This window comes from Apium graveolens, chromosome 5 (assembly GCF_009905375.1).
Source record: "Apium graveolens cultivar Ventura chromosome 5, ASM990537v1, whole genome shotgun sequence".
In the NCBI taxonomy this organism is placed as follows: Eukaryota; Viridiplantae; Streptophyta; class Magnoliopsida; order Apiales; family Apiaceae; genus Apium; species Apium graveolens.
This window is the reverse complement of record NC_133651.1, coordinates 1,545,653-1,562,896: the sequence shown is the minus strand read 5'-3', so window position 1 is coordinate 1,562,896 and position 17,244 is coordinate 1,545,653. Positions and strand designations below refer to the sequence as shown.

At 35.7% G+C, this 17,244-nt stretch overlaps 2 protein-coding genes across 2 annotated transcripts; one reads left to right on the top strand and one right to left on the bottom strand.

The window, feature by feature from the left end:
• Positions 1–5,643: 5,643 nt before the first annotated feature.
• On the bottom strand, positions 5,644–8,254 carry LOC141661894 (BIIDXI-like protein At5g11420). Its single transcript, XM_074468913.1, has 3 exons — positions 8,077–8,254; positions 6,593–7,105; positions 5,644–6,438 (listed from the first exon to the last, which is right to left on the bottom strand). The coding sequence occupies exons 1-3, from the start codon at positions 8,189–8,191 to the stop codon at positions 5,903–5,905; spliced, it is 1,164 nt and encodes a 387-aa protein (XP_074325014.1). The 5' UTR covers positions 8,192–8,254; the 3' UTR covers positions 5,644–5,902.
• A 7,309-nt stretch (positions 8,255–15,563) lies between these two features.
• LOC141661893 (trimethyltridecatetraene synthase-like) lies at positions 15,564–17,244 on the top strand. Its single transcript, XM_074468912.1, has 2 exons — positions 15,564–16,547; positions 16,621–17,244. Exons 1-2 carry the CDS (start codon positions 15,633–15,635, stop codon positions 17,242–17,244), a joined length of 1,539 nt encoding a protein of 512 aa, XP_074325013.1. The 5' UTR covers positions 15,564–15,632.

The following is a 17,244-nucleotide window of genomic DNA, read 5'->3' as shown; positions in this document are numbered from 1 at the left end:
ATCAATGGAGACCTACATGGTTTTTTTCACGGTGCTAAGGGACTTCGTCAAGGGGACCCTATGTCCCCGTATTTGTTCACTATTGGAATGAATATCCTCTCGAGCTTACTAGGGATGCATCTGTAGGATTTAATTTTCATTGGAAATGCAAAGACTCAAAGCTTACGCATTTGTTTTTTTGCTGATGATGTTTTGCTTTTCTCTCGTGGGGATGTTAACTCGATTACTTATATTATGGAGTGTCTTGGTACCTTCTCAAGAATCAGTGGTCTTCAACCAAGTCTCCACAAAAGTACGGTGTTTTTTTGCAATTGTAATGAGGCTGTGATCTCTTGGTTTGATAACACTTTTTCAGTCCCCCGTGGTGCTTTACCAGACAAGTTTCTAAGGGTCCCTTTGATTTCTTCGCAGCTTTGTGTGAATGATTGCATCCCTCTCATTGATAAGATTATAGCTCGCCTTGAAAGTTGGACCTCCAATTTTCTCTCATTTGCTCGACGAGTTCAACTTATAAAAGTAGTTATTTACTCGATTCAAGGTTTTTGGACTAACCATTTTTTGCTCCCTAGATGTGTTCACAAGCACATTCAATCCATCTTTACTCGTTTCATGTGGAAAGGGGACCATCGGAAAATTGGAGGAGCCAATGTTGGTTGGGACTCGTTGTGTTTACCTCGTGAGGAAGGAGGCTCGGGGCTAAAAAATACTGAGCAGTGGAACCATGCTCAACTGCTTAAACATTTCTGTAGAATCATTTCTAAGACCTCTAATCTTTGGGTCTATTCAACACACTTGGAAACTAATTCGTTTTGGACAATGGAGGTCCCCACTGATTGTTCATGGATTTGGAGGAAAATTTTACAATTTCGACCAGATGCAATTCAACATTTTGAGTTCGAAATTGGGAATGGTAATGCCACTATGCTCTGGTTAGACCCCTGGGGGAAAGGTCACACCTTGGCTTCTCATAAGCGGGACTCTATCGCTACTAGAGTGGGACTCGATATTGGGGACCCTGTATCAAGGATCCTTTATGAGAATACTTGGAGGCTCCCCTCATTGAACAGTATAATTCGTCATGTTCAGCCCCGTTTAACTGAATGGTTGTCTCAATTTGATTTTCCTGAGGTTGATTCCACTAAAGAGGATGTTATTTTTGGGATCAAATCAACATTAAAAAAGTTTCTACATGGCAGATTTGGGACTCCATTCGAATGAGAGGTCGGGTAGCATCTTGGCCTCCCCATGTTTGGCACAAGCTTCAAATCACAAGGTATGCACACCATGAATGGCTCCTTTGTCTGGGGAGGTTACCTATATTTGATAGATTACACTCGTTTTGGTTTCAAAGTAAATTCTAGTTGTGTCTTGTATGTGGGCGTTAGTGAGTCCCATGATTACCTCTTTGAGCAATGTTATTACAGCAGTTTTGTGTTGCAACAACTTGCTATAAAACTGAACCTTTGCCTCCATGGTGACACCTGGGTCCAACTTATTCACTCGTGGGGACAGATCACTCTCAGAGGTCACAGGGCTCTAGCTTTGCTCTGCCTTCAAACATTTGCTTACCATATTTGGCGAGAGAGAAATTCAAGGGTCCACAATAAAGGTCTACTGGGACCGGCTGCTCTTATCAAAGGTATCGTCTAGGATGTGCAAGCTCGAGTATCTACATCAGCATGGTTTACTTCTCTGAATTTGAACTTCAACTTAGTTTGTATACACAGTTCGTAGAGTTTCTAGATTGCTTAGCTCTAGTTTGTTTAGTCTAGATTAGCTTGGCCCCTTTTTCTCTTTCTATCTTCAATCTACTCGAGTAGATTGACTATAGATAGTGGTCTCTGGGCTTGTCTTAGAGCAAGGGTCAACCCCTGTATTTGTTTTGTTGTTAAAATATATCTAATTTAGCAACAAAAAAAATTATATCAAATTAATAGTTAAGATCAAAATGTTCCAACTTTGCCCCTAAAAAGATAACGCCCGTTTGAGTTAAGTAACAGAACGCAATCAGCTGCTTACAAAATTAAAGTTGAGTCATGCGGGCGCCTATTATCATAGGCCGGTCATTTTTGTGCAAAAAAATTATAACTCTGTCCATTTTTCTGCAATTAAGTCTTTCTTTTATTATAGCTTATCTTAAATTTGTCTAGTCATTAAATTCATATTAGTGTTCTATTAATTCATCAATACGAATTTCCTCATTTAACAATACTACTTGTTTGTTACATTATACTAAACAATTATTTTTCTTATATTTATATTAAATAACAACTGTAAATTTTCTTAATATCATATTAAATAATTATTTTTTTAAAAAAATAAAAACTGAAATCGATAAACTGTTAACCGAACTGAAAATAACCGTTCCGAACGGTACAATTACGATATATAGCTGGAAACCGAATCGAACCGACATACACGATTCGGTAACAGTTTTCCGTAAAAACCGAGCTAAACCGAACTGTGTAGGCCCTTCCACCACACACGCTTGTTTTTAAACTTTTTTTACCATTAGTTAATTTATTTTTTATACCGAAAATAAAATCCATCGATAGTAATCAAGAATATAACTCGGAGTAATAGAGCATGTCATTCATAAAGTATATCACCTGCAAGCAGTGTTCTAAAAATACCCGATTTAGTCGATTAATCCTCTGCAAAGTATTAGATCGGTTCGATTTTTGAAATCCGATTAAACTCTACGAATTTTCCTTTATCCGAGTATATATAATTATTTATTAAAATTAAAATAATATATTAATTTAAATATGAATAGTTATAAAAATTATGATATAATAAATATATTGTTAATAAATAACTAATATACTCATAAAATATAATTTAACATTATAATACATCTAATTTTTACTCCGATTAATCTCCGATTTTCAATTAATCCCAAATCGATAACTCGACCGATATTCCCTAATTTCCGATTTTTACAACACCGTCCACAAGCAAGTACTCTTAGACATTTAAAAAAAATAGTTTTTAGTGTTTGAAAAAATAACCAACAAAAAGATATCATTAAAACTCCTTAAAAGTAAAGTTGTATGAGAAAAAAACTAATTATAAATAAATACTAATTAATAAATAAATACTACATAATCATATATCATTTATTTACAATATATGAATTTTAAAAAAAATATAACTATATTATTACACTTCAAACGGTCTGTAATTTGTAAGATATATATATATATACACACACACACATATATATACATACACACATATATATATCAGCCCAAAGCGGAAAATATCATATTAATGTGGAGTTAGGTCTGCTTAGCAAACCGAACAAGTGGTATCAAAGTCAGGTTGTAACGATCCAAAAAAAACTCAGGTGAGCTTTCAGATGGACCTAGGAAGCGGCAAACGGGCTGCCCCGGGATGGGCTTAAGGAGGAGACAAACGGACTTTCCAGTATGGGCATTGGGGGGCAGATAGCTAGATGGACTTCTAGTATGGGTCAAGGGGAGCAAGATAGCACTGAAGAAGGCATAAACGACATGTGTCAAGCTCGATGTATGAAGGGGGAGATTGTTAGGAGTTATCCCACATCGTTTGTGGAGGGTCAAATTGCTCTAATATAAGCAGTCAGATAACTCCATTAGTATGATGTTTTTTTGGAAGTGAACCAAAAACAAATCCGTGCGGGCTCGGCCCAAAACATAAAATATCAAACTAATGTGGAGTTAGGACTGTTTAGCAAGCCCAACAAGCTAACTGAGTCTAACATACTTTTCCTTCCTAAGAAAGCATCACCCTTTTCCATCCTCCTCTTTTTAACATCAACATCATCTTGCCAGGATTTTCAAATAAATAAAACATTTTTTGAGCATTATTTTCATTAATCTTAATCATTATTTCTAATATATTTTTTACTTTGTCTATTCTATTAATTACTATTAATTACATCTATTGATCAGTATAAAAGAATTAGCACGATTCAGTTTTGCATGGAATCATTAAAAGTTGGCATACCAGAAGTATTAGTCCACATATCAATTTATCTCGTTTGGATATTACTTTTTATTTTTATATTTGTCGGTTTTGTAACCGAACCGAGCCGACTATAACCACTTTTAGAGCATCTCCAATGGTCCAACCCCCTAGCTAAAAAATTCACGTGGCCTACCATAATTATAATTACAGAGATTATCTAAAAATAACATGTCCTCCAATGGTGCAAAACCTTTAGCTAATTTTAGATAACTAAGTGATGTTGACTATATTTGTTGAATCTTTAAAGACCCTGTAGCAATATGCCAAATCATTTGATTACCATGTTACAATAAAACATTATATTTATAACAAACAAAAATAATGAATACATACTATTTTTAAAATATAGTCAACCATTATAACCAACTCCGTTGAAGTACAATATCTTACATGTTCAGTAAAATTTTAGATAATCAGTATTTTAAAAGTAAATTACAAAGTGTTGGTCGTACTTTATACCTATTTTCAAAATAGTGGCCAATATTTCAAATCCTCAGAACAATGACCAACTTTTCTTTTCACCTTTAAAAAAATGGTTGTCGTCAACTCCCGTTAAATTTTCGCCGTTAACAAATATATTTAAAGCATAAATTACATAATGGCGGTCGCACTTTACACTTATTTTCGAAACACTGACTACACTTTAAATTTTCAAATAATGACATATTATCGGTATCAGAAGAGTTTAAAAAGTTCTCTTAGATTGATGTTAATACTACGTGTCGATTAACAAATCACTATCACTTTGGTTATAAGTTTTTAAATGGGTGATTACTCTTCTCTATATTTTGATAAATTTTTTATTCGTGTTCTTGCGTAAGGAGGTTGAAAAAATATGGAAGTCGGGCACTTGATTGAATTAGAAGAAGTGAAAAAACTGATGATTATTTGAGTTGTGACTATATCTATTTGTTTAGCTATGTCATATGTTTTTAGTGACAAAAAAGGTGTGAGTCTGGACAACAATTTGACAAAACCATTCTTTTAAAAGGCGAAAAAAAATTTCAACAATTTATAAAAGTTTAACCACTGTTTTGAAAACAAGTGTATAGAACAACCACCATTTTGTAATCTACGCTTTAAATATATTATTTAAGAGTGAAGATTTATCGAGAGTTGACGACAACCATTTCTTTGAAAGGTAGAAGAAAAAATTGGCCACCGTTTTGAGAATTTGAAATTTTGATTGCTATTTTGAAAATCGATATAAAATGCGACCACCCCTCTGTAATTTACTCATATTTTAATTATCTAACCAACCATTATAGCCAACAAGAATTGCAATGCTCTTAGCTCTTTCTGTTACAAGCTTGGCGTATGCATTCCCAGAACACCAAGCTTGAGGGGGTGAAAAGATTCTAAATGATGATAAGGAAAGAAATAAATCCTTGCAATGTATAAGTGCAGCAAATTGATTTGCTAGCTGGTGGTAGTATATTATTATGTAACAAACATACTCCCTCTGCCCCGGGAAGTATATACCGGGTACCGGGAGCCGGCACACATTTTAACGCAACTTTATGTAATAGTATACATTTAATAGCCATAATTGAAGTATGCAAAGGCACCAAAACAAAGAGATAAAGGTGATTATAACGTTCAAAAGATAGCAAGTGAATAAAGTTTAGAAAATTTAGTTTAATACATCGTATAAGTTATTATTAATATAGTTTATAAACCATTTAAACAAGTGATCCTATGATACAACAGCCTTTTCTTCCCTGCACTTTCTGTTACAATGATAGAAACACACCATCTTAATTAATAATACGAAAATATTTGATAATATGCTCATCAGTCATCATATACGCAGCATCACAAGCTCTGCAATGTGATCTTCATTCCTCAATTTCTCATCAAAACGACGATATCTTCTTCATCGAATAATCGTTCATGCTCGTCCAGGGTAACGAACGCTAAGCAATTTAACATCATCGATCACTGGACCACAGAGAGAACCAGAATGGTCACTCTTCATGTGATAGTATGTGCTCAGAAATCTAACTCTTGTCCTTGCAGACACCGCCTTGAACCGAAGCTTTGCTTTCTTGAATCCACCTTTACCTGTGGACTGATAAGGAACCTGCAGTGTGGATTTCCCAGCAAATGCCTCGATTATCATGGAATCTTCACAAGAGTTCTTGGCATCCCCGACGGAGAATGTGAGATCATAGACCTTTCCTGGCGTGGTCTTGACCACTTGTGCCAATGCACTTTCTTTTCCAGCTACAAGTTCAACAGCTCTTTTGCCCTCGGGTACTGCAAAATGCGCGACATCAATGTACTTTACAGCCTTGAGGGACTCAACCATCCATCCGGGTAATGGGGAATGATCATCCTCGATGTTTGGAGGGATCAGTGCACCCCATGAGGTGTTGGGAAATATGTATGGACCCTCTTCAAAATTTCCATTCTTCAACATGTTAGCTGCAAAATATAGAACAAACGATCAATATGACTGTTTTAAAGGTGTATTAAGTAACCAGTCCGTCTAAAATCTCAACGTGTTAAAGGAAGGTCCTTTCCAGGATCTTATATTAATATTCTAACAGTAAGTAATCAATGAATGAATGGACCGAACCTCTAGTTCTTTTAGGAGAAGTCAGAGCCTTCAAAGCGACAGAATCAATAAGTGGACCGCAAGCAGGGTCTTTCTCCATGCCTGGATTATGGATGGTAATCTCAATTTGATTAGACTCTGCCAAGAATCCCCAAGAATACGAATCCCAACCATCACTACTATACATAGTCTGCATTGGTAGCATACCCCAGTCTTTTTCCTCAGTTTTCGGAGACACTGAAACATTTAGTTTCTCTTCTTGTGCACAAGTTCTGGCTGCACTAAATGTAAGAGCATAGAACATTCCGTTGACAACCTTAACTTTGGTTTTAATTGAAGCTTCATCTCCTAAACGAACCGCGAAGGCTCCTTCAGGCACCACCAACAACATGTCTCCTTGTTTTTGACCTGACTTAATGTACTCAACATATCCTGAAATTTCCCAGTTTGGTATGGCATTAGGACCTATCACTTTGGTGCCTTTCAATTGCTGCGGTTTTGGCCCGAATTCAAAGTTGCCATTGGGCAACAATCCTGCATTTTGATCAATGACTTGCATCAATATACACTTCAAACATTCACATTAGAATAACAACTTAACAACTTGAAGGCAATGACCATGACCGTGAACTCGAATTCAGAATACTTATCTGTGACATCGCCAACCTGATACATGTAGTACCAAGCCAGGGCCGACCCTGAAATTTACGGGGCCTAAGTTGAAATCAAATTTCAGGACCCTAACATACATATACGTTGCATAAATAAAATACTTCTTTCATCCCAAATTAGTTGTCCTCTTTGATTTTTACGCGTATTTTAAGGTAACTCGACTCTATACCTTCTTTGATTATTTTTAAAATTTTCTTTTTGTGAATAAAAATTTAAATATCAAAATTTTTTTCACAAAGAGAAAATCTGAAAAATAATTAACGAAAACAGCGGTCAAGGCACCTTAAATTACGTGCAAAAGTCAAATGAGACAAATAATTTGGGATGGAGGGAGTATTTATAAACAAAGTAGTTTAGAATGTCAGGACTCATAAGTGTCGGGGGATCTAGGCGCAGGTCCGGTCTAGTCAGCCTATAACCAAGGCCACTCCTTGATCCTGACCGCTTTCAATTAGCAGTTTATTTCAAGAATGATAATTATATTACTCAATACATGCAGCTAATCAACATTCATCTCCAAACCCCAAACAGATAATCTATACCAGCATGGAGGATCTAGTAAGGGGCACCGGGGTGTCCCCCATAAAATTAAATTTAACATTTTTTCACGATTATTTTTCCGAAAATATATGAAAGTTTCGCCTCAAAATTCGAAAATATAAAAGGGTATTCTCAAAATTTGCCCGGTGTCCCCCTACGCCCCTGTATACCAGTATACCAGTACTTGCATTTTAATGAAGCAAAGAAACATGGAAGAAGCTATAACTAGCAGGCATGTTAAATGATGAATAATCTTGATAAACAATAAATGTTGTAGAGAAGTAGTTAAGTACCATCAATAAGTGAAAGAGCAGAAAGAGGTTTAGCTGAAGCACAAAGTACAACCAACACAAGCAGCAACATTTGCTTCATTCTTTGCATTGTCCTAGCTTTACTTCTTGTGATCATCAACACCAATAATATATATACAAAATGTATAAGACTGAGAGATACAATGATCTTGGATATGAAAAATCACAGGGGATAGCTTTTATATACTACAGCTTCTTAAAAAGCCCTTTGATTCTTGTGTTATTTACATGCATTGCCACTAGATTGGAACTTTCCCACTGGGGTCCAACAAGCCCATGCGACTGTATCTCAATCAATCTTTTTTCATAATAGTTACCACTTTAAAAGTTATAATTTCATTGTGAAGATACAAATTTGGAATTTACTATTGAGCAACACTATGTATCCTGAAAATGTTTACAAATTGAGCGCGACGAGATAACTCAAGTAGTTAAGGATTTACTCTCTCCGTCCCTCCAGGTTATTTATATTAGCGGACGGGGATCAGCACACATTTTAAGGCTCCCGTACGATATGGTTCCCTAAATAATTTTTTCTTTTAAATAAAAATATAATGTTTAAATTTTTATACAAAAAAAAATTTAAAAATTATAGAACTATATTTTATAGTATCTTAAAATGCGTGCCAAAAATGAGGAAAAAGTATGTAAATAAATGAGTGAGACGGAGGGAGTATCTTTTATCGTCGGATTTATCTCTTATCATCTCAGATTTTGAATTCGATTCTTGCTCACCTTCCAGATTTGTTAGAGTTTATACTCAAGTATGACATATAATCCTTATTAGTTATTAGTCAAAAGAAAATGTTTCCAAATAACACGTGGAGTTATTTCATTCGTCAACGAAAAAAACCCAGTAACACTACGATTTTGAATTCAATTCTCGCTCACCTCCCCGATTTGTCAGAGCATATACTCAAGTATGACATATAAGCCTTATCATTACTAGTCAAAAGGAAATGTTTCCAAATAACGCGTGGAGTTATTTCATTCGTCAACGAAAAAACAACCACTAACACTACAACACACGACTACACGAGGATTTATGCATGATTTCAGGAACGTTTTGGGGACTCTAACATTTCTCTTTATATTAATACACAATACACAGGATAACAAATCTCCATTCCAACACTGACGGGCCAGAACAGCTCAGAATTTTATCGGAAGACGTGAAATTATTCCTTGCTGCAAGTGCTAACTGCAAGCAACATTAGTATAATGACGAGATTAAGTTATTTAAAATGTGATTTGTAACAAATGTGACTCCACTGAGTATCGGTTTGGTCTGGTGGAGGTTAACGACAAAGCCATTCAAAGCCACATGCTTCACTTAACTAAGGCACTTTCATTGTCTGCTAAGGGCTAAACTGTCATTCTCTTGCTCCTCCTAGTTCATGTCATTATCTCCACCATTACCATGTTCTTGATTATGCAAGAAGATTAGGACAACTAATCACCAGATTATGAAGAAACGTCGAAGTTACGAGTTTGCCCTTTTATGGTATTGTTAATTTTGGGATGTAGCGCATGGTTTTTTATTTATAATTATGTTTTTGTCTCCATCTTCCAGGGAAGGCTTATCCCTGAGCCCTGACATGTTCTGATTATATAATATAATGCTTAATTATTTTCTAATTCCATAATTAGATAGTCCCTGCATTATTTAGCATAAATGTGGTTCTGTTTCGAATTCAGTTTCGAAATCATGTGCATCAATGTCACAACCAGAGCAGATTCAGGAATTTTAGTTTAGGGAATATCGACCAAATTTTGAGAATATCCTTTTATATTTTCGCATTTTGAGGGGCACTTATATATATTTTCAAAAAAATTGATGGTTGAAAAATGTAAAGTTTGATTTGTTGGGGTACACGTGCCCCCGATGTCCTTACTAGATCTTTCCCCGATCACGGCTGCACAATAATAGAATTTGAGGTTGAAATTCAATTATGATATATAAATTCAGCGAGAGCAGGTTTAGGAATTTTAGTTTAGGGGATATCGACCAAATTTTGAGAATATCCATTTATATTTTTGTATTTTGAGGATAATACCCTTTTATATTTTCGCATTTTGAGGGAGCACTTATATATATTTTCAAAAAAAATAATGGTTGAAAAACATAAAATTTGATTTGTTGGGAGACACGTGTCCCCCCATATCCTTTATTAGACCATCTCCCGATCACGACTGCACAATAATATAATTTGAGGTTGAAATCCATTATGATATATAAATTATGAAATCTAGAACACTTAGTGTCGATTTGGATAATGGAATTTTAACCTGTTAACGAAAATGAGAATGATAGTTTAATAGAAACATATACTAGAAACTCATTCTCGTTCGTGTTAACCGGGCTGAAATCACATGATCCACACGGTTCTTAGATTTATCTACTAAGGAATGAATGTACAACTTTCTTGATGATAAGCTTTACCATTCTTCAAAAATCAAGCACAAAGCTTGAAGTGCATGAACAAAGATTTGGGCAAGAACAAAACAAGAGATATGGTGGATGAGTAGGGTCAAAGAGTGGGTCAAGAGAAGAGCTCTTCTTTTATATGAACATCAATCATACCATTGATATCAGCTCTCCTTTAGATCTGATCCTGGGCAACCCATGTGCTTGCATGCAGCTGAGGTTTTTGATTAATCAATGATGCATTCACTTTTATATCCTGCTTTTATTTTTGTGTACCTTGAATCATGTCTCATTTACTAAAGAAACTGATGTGAATATCTAACCACATGGCTATATTCGATGTTTTTTCAAATTTTACATATTTTTTAATATAGCAAAGGTTAATATAGCATTGTGGCAAACTCTCAGGATCAAAGTAGAATCTATGTCTTCTTCTTCCTTCTTGATATGCGCCCTCTTGTTTGCGATTTTTTTTTATCTGCTACCCTTCGGGTGCGCATACGGTAAACCCTATGAATTATTATCTTGTAACGGCAAATTTTGATATGTAAAACTGTCTAATGGTCTTGTATGTTCTGGTGGTCTTGTTGCATAAGTTCTTTTGGAAAAAGAAAATTGTGCAAGTAATTGAACTGTCGATATAGTGTTAATTGAAGTAGTAGGATTTTCGGTGTTAATTGAGGATACAATAAAATCATAAAAAAGAAATTATTCCGTCTCAATTTATCTGTCATGTTTAATTTTTTGCAGTCAAATTGACTCAACTTTGACCAAAAATTTCATTAATATATAATTGAAAATATTATAAAAATTATATCATTAGAAAGAACATTTAATCTACTTGAATATGTGGTTTTCAAATTTTCAAAATAATGAAATAATGAATTTTTATTTACGATCAAAGTTGAGTCAATCTGAAGACAGATAAATGGGGACGGATGGAGTAGCCAACAAAGTGGTGCGGTGGTTGAGTTCTTGTACCACTTGCGGGAGATCAGAAGTTCGACTTCCGGCTTGTGCGTGTGTAATCAATTAGAAAAAAAATCATAGAAAAAGATATTATCATGCTGAGTACTGCATTCTACATCGTTGGCATTAACAGTGATAGTCTTGTTTACTCTTCCTGGGTTAAAATGTTGCTCTTTAGTTGTTTGTGGTCGGCGAAAATAATTAATACAGGGGAGGGGCATGTGCACCAACTGAATAGACACTATGATGTGGGTATTTTTGGCTTGTATTATTATCACACTCGGGGCTGTCTGTCTGTTCTTCTCTGCCAAATTCACATGATCACATCCACAGAAACTAGCCACAGGGCCAGTAACTAGTAAGGCAGTAAAGACACTGATTTTCGGCATTTATTTACAAACATTATTAAAGATTTTGTTAATATCCTGCAGGTTTAGTACTCGAATTTTGGTTCTACCTAAGATAAATTTTGTATGCATGTTACCTATGTTGATTTTTCTTTATTGGCGAGGGTCCTCGGCCTTTTTTTTGTTAATCCGGTGTCCGGGTTAGCTTTCACGTACCTCAATTAGTCCGGAGGACTGCTGACACTCTTGTACCCACCGAGCATGACAATCCACTTATTTCCGCGTCTCCCGGGGGATTTGAACTTGTGACCTTAGGATGATAAGTCCCTAAAGTCACACCATAAACCAATTAGGACAACCGTGGTGGCTTGAGGATCCTCGTCCTTATAACCATATATCGGCTATAACTTTTCGTTGATAAGTTCAATACTGAAATTTTTTGTGAATGCAGAGGTCACGTCATCTGTCCGCTATAAAGTTTTCCGATACCAAGTTTTCCGTTACCGTGGAACACTTTTTCACAGCCAAGGATAGGGAAAAGCTGTATTGTTATTTTATACTCCCTCCGTCCCATTTTGTTTTTGCTATATTGACTTTTGGTACTGTTCACGGTAAGCGATTGACTATTAATTTACGTCTGATCTATAATATCAAACATAGTCATGAGTGATCTCGTTGGATTCGTATTTATCAGTACTTTAAGACAGTGAAATTTTTATATTTAATACTAATACGAATTTAAAAATATTAACAATCAAAAGTGTATATTGGCAAACGTGTTCAACACAAATAGGAAACGTTTTTAGGGAGGGAGGGAGTACATTGAAAGCTAGATTTTGGAAAAGTGAGTTAGAATATTTGCAATTGATCCTGAAACTCAGGAATTGGTATCACTGCGATTCGAATTTTAAAAAATAAACGATGAACTGATAACTTCATTTCAAAAGTTCACAAGGAAATCGACATGTTACACATTTTTACATTGTTTTATTTAGTTCTTTCTTGCAAAATATCTTAAAATATCTCATGTTAAATGCTAGATCGATCGCATCCCATCCGGAACCTTTAACATTTTCTAATACAATAAAAAAAACTGAGAAAATGTTTCCGAAACAAAACATATAAAGACGGAGAAACTCTAGAGTGTCCGAAACCGTTTACAAAACAGTTCCCAAATGATGACGTGTCATTATACTATGGGTCAGTATTTGAGTCTCACGAATAAAAAACTATGATACATTTCGGGGTACGTAGCATTGCTCATCAAAACGTGACGGAAAAGTAGTACAGTTGTAGGATATATGATCTGAGTATCTTCATGAACTGGCCTCTGTTTTGTTAACTCCGGATCGCAAAATAAGAAAGGACCAAATCAAATGAAATTGCGGCATATCTGGGAATCAGTATTTATTCGATTCAGGGTTTTGATTACATATTCTGTGCACGTGAAGCCCAGAAACTTGGGGCTTTGATCATCTCGTTACAACAAACACTATACTCGTATAGTTTATTCTATTTTTGCAACGAGGCTTGACGTGGGATCCGAATTTAATCTAATTAGGTCAACTAGGTCGACCGCAAGTTCATGGACGGAAACATGCACGAGCGGATCTAGAAATTTTCGTTTAGGGAAATACTGATCAAATATTGTGAAAACACCTTTATATTTTTTTAATTTTGAGAGGCACTTTCACATATTTTCAAAATTTTAAATAGTGAAAAAAGGTAAAATTTGATTTTATGGAGGACACGTATTCCCTATGTCCCTTACTAAGGATTCTTCCACGGGTATATATATCTAGAGGTTTCTCGTTAGCAGGTTATTTAGAAAACAGGTTCCTTTCTTCGGGTCATATAAGTCTAGGGGTATGATTATAAACATCAAGCAATCGTGAAGAACATTTCCGACTCATTATACTATTTTGGTGTGATTTTTAGACTATAATAGTGTAAAAATTATACTATGTTTACAAATATCTTGAACCCGTTTGCACCAAATATCCATTCTTATACCAAAAGTAATCTTTTTTGTATTTATAAAGTAATATTTTATTACTTCTTTTTAAAAAAACGGGGGATTCTAGCTAAGAGATGTGCAACCCTATTTGCGTGCTTTTTAACGTGTCAGATAACAATGTCGTTACGATGCTGCATAACTCCATTACAAGCTGCCAGCATATTGCTAACTTCCAGGTAATACTCAGATTTCTGTTGCAGAGCATGAACCACAAGACTGGAGTCACATTCTATTATAACCTGCTTAAGATGAAGCTCTTGTATCCGACAAAGAGTTGAAAATACAAAAATGAAAAAGTTGTTAGGACATGTAAAGTAGAAATTTGTTTTAGTTAGTGTTTCAAGTCAAAATTTTATTTTCTTGTTCCACCTGTAGGATTTAAATTGAACTTTGTTGTGCTTTGGATGTTACTACATTGATTTGTCATCGTCTTACATGACTCAGAATTAAAATTCTAAGCGTTTAGATGCATTTCAATACTCACGCGTTCAAGAAACAGGAAGCTTAATCACGGTAATGTGCATCATCTGGAAAGAAAGTCTTGCTGAGACATCAACTTTTACAGAATACTCTTACCTTTATAAGTAGAATAGCTCCTGGTAAAAAATTCTTCAGTTCTGACGGGAGTGAGAAAGAAATTGTGACGGTTAAAGAATTCAAGAAATGTTAGAAGAGTATGTGTTGTAACGGAAGCAAGAAAGATTATAATAAACGTAAGAAAGAACACAAATAGGCAGAAGAGAAAATTTTTATTGGTCTCGAGGATGCAGACTACAGCATACGTTTAGGTTATAACCTAGACATGACTCTGTCACTAGTGTGATTAATATCGGAGATTGGATACCTTGGATTAACTTCCTTGATCTGCAAGGTTATGTTAAGAGATAAAGGCTTTTTGAAAGAAATTTGATAGGTTTTATGATCATGTTCTTGAAGAGAATAGGGCCAGGATAGATCTAGAAAATGATAATTTTGTGGCAAGGGAAGTTGTCTGATAATATGAAGAATGAACTATGTGCCACTTCTTTACTAATCACCACTCAGATGTCAATCTGATACTCTTTCTCCTGATGTTTTCTTTAGTTTTTGTACTGTGAACTATACTACAATGTATAGTAATAACAACAAAAAATTTTAAATTACTTGTTTCATAAGCCATATGCTTTCTCTGCAGTTTCTACATAATGCTCAAACATTTCGAAATGTCTGAAAAAATAAATAACTTGTACTCAAAACCAGATGGAGTATGCAGAAATGCAATCTGGCCAACAATTAGTTGGTCAAGAGACACAATACTTGATAGTTAGATGGCTCAAAGTTGGTACCTAAATTAGCACCATGCACCTTATAGAGAGAAACCATTAAAATTTTGTGTTTGTATTGCTTTTCCATATCAGAGTATAATCTTGTTCAAAAAGGTTAAACTCCAGCTCAAATGACTAAGCGCCATGCCTAATTATGATCTTACATCCGCTATAAGATACGGTTAGGTATGAAGTCTCAGGATTACCAGAATTTAACTTGCAGTCCAAAATATGATTAGAACACCTTCTTTTGGTCGGTTTGGATAGGGCTATGTACTAAAATGGTGAGCAGATAGCCAAAAGAAACTACAATAACTAGATATATTCTTGCAATAAAAATTAGGTACTCACTTTGTTGAGTTTCATCTATCAACTTGAGCAACTCGCAGTTGAACATAGCAGCATTGTACTTGGCTGAATGTTCTATAAGTAGTCTCGGATCCAGCCATGATCAAATTCACATAGGGATATATATGGATTCTCCTCCTGCATTTGTTTTAGTCATAGTATTGCTCGTTACATTAGTCATTTGTTCAAAACTCTTTAGTTCTCTTAGAAAAATCAGAAAACTACCACCAGGTCCAAATCCATGGCCTATCATTGGCAATCTAAACCTGATTGGTCCTCTTCCGCACCAATCCTTCAAGAGATTGTCCCAGAAGTATGGTCACCTGATGCATCTCAAATTTGGGTCGCGTCCAGTTGTTGTTGCCTCGTCAGCTGAAATGGCAAAACAATTCTTGAAAACATATGATCATATTTTTGCATCAAGACCAGCTACAGCAGCTGGCAAGTACACCACCTACAACAACAATAACATGCTTTGGGCTCCATATGGAACTCACTTTCAACAAGCCCGCAAAATTTACCTAACTCAGATTTTCAATTCCAAGCGTTTAGATTCGTTTCAGTATATTCGTGTTGAAGAAATGAAAGCCTTGATTGCAAGGTTATATGCATCGTCCGGGGAGAAAGTCTTGCTGAGACATCAACTTTTACAAACTACTCTTTGTAGTATAAGTAGAATAGCTCTTGGTAAGAAATTCTTTAGTGCAGAGGGCAGTGAGAATGGGATTGTCACTGTTAAAGAATTTCGAGAAATGTTAGAAGAGTATGACTCGATAACTGGTGTGATTAATCTCGGAGACTGGATACCTTGGATTAACTTCCTTGACTTGCAGGGCTATGTTAAGAGAATGAAGGCACTGAGCAAGAAATTCGATAGGTTATATGATCATGTTCTTGATGAACACAGAGCAAGAAGAGATACAGAAGACGATAAATTTGTGGCACGTGATTTTGTGGACTTCTTGTTGCAGTTAGCCGATGATCAAGACTCATCTCATGAAGTTAAGCTAAATCCTGATCAAATCAAGGGGCTTACACAGGTATGCTTGATTTTTGTTTCATCTACATTCTGTTTATCCTTGTGGTTTTCTCTAACTTATGAACTGCGATCAGGACTTATTAACCGGGGCAACAGACACTTCAGCCCTGACAATTGAATGGGCTATGTCAGAGCTAATAAAACTACCAGACACCATCAAGAAGGCGATAGACGAGATTGACAAAGTGATCGGGACAGACAGATGGCTGCAGGAGAGCGATCTCCCACAGCTTCCATATTTAGAGGCTATAGTTAAGGAGACAATGAGATTACATCCTCTGGTTCCACTTCTGGCACCACATTTTGCACTTGAAGATTGTAAAGTAGCAGGATACGATATCGATAAAGGAACTACAGTCTTTATAAACGTATGGGGTATTGGTAGGGACGAGACACTGTGGGACGATGCAGAAAAGTTCTGGCCTGATCGATTTTTAAGCAAGAAAATCGACGTCAAAGGGCAGCATTTTGAACTGCTGCCATTTGGGTCAGGAAGGAGAATGTGCCCTGGTTATGTTCTTGGACTAAAAGTTGTTACTTCTATAATAGGAAATTTATTACATGGATTTAACTGGAAGTTACCTGATAATATGAAGAATGAAGAACTGGGTATGGATGAAGTTTACGGACTTGGTACGACTCGGAAATACCCCCTGGTTGCAGTTCCCGAGCCTCGGCTACCACCTCATCTTTACTAG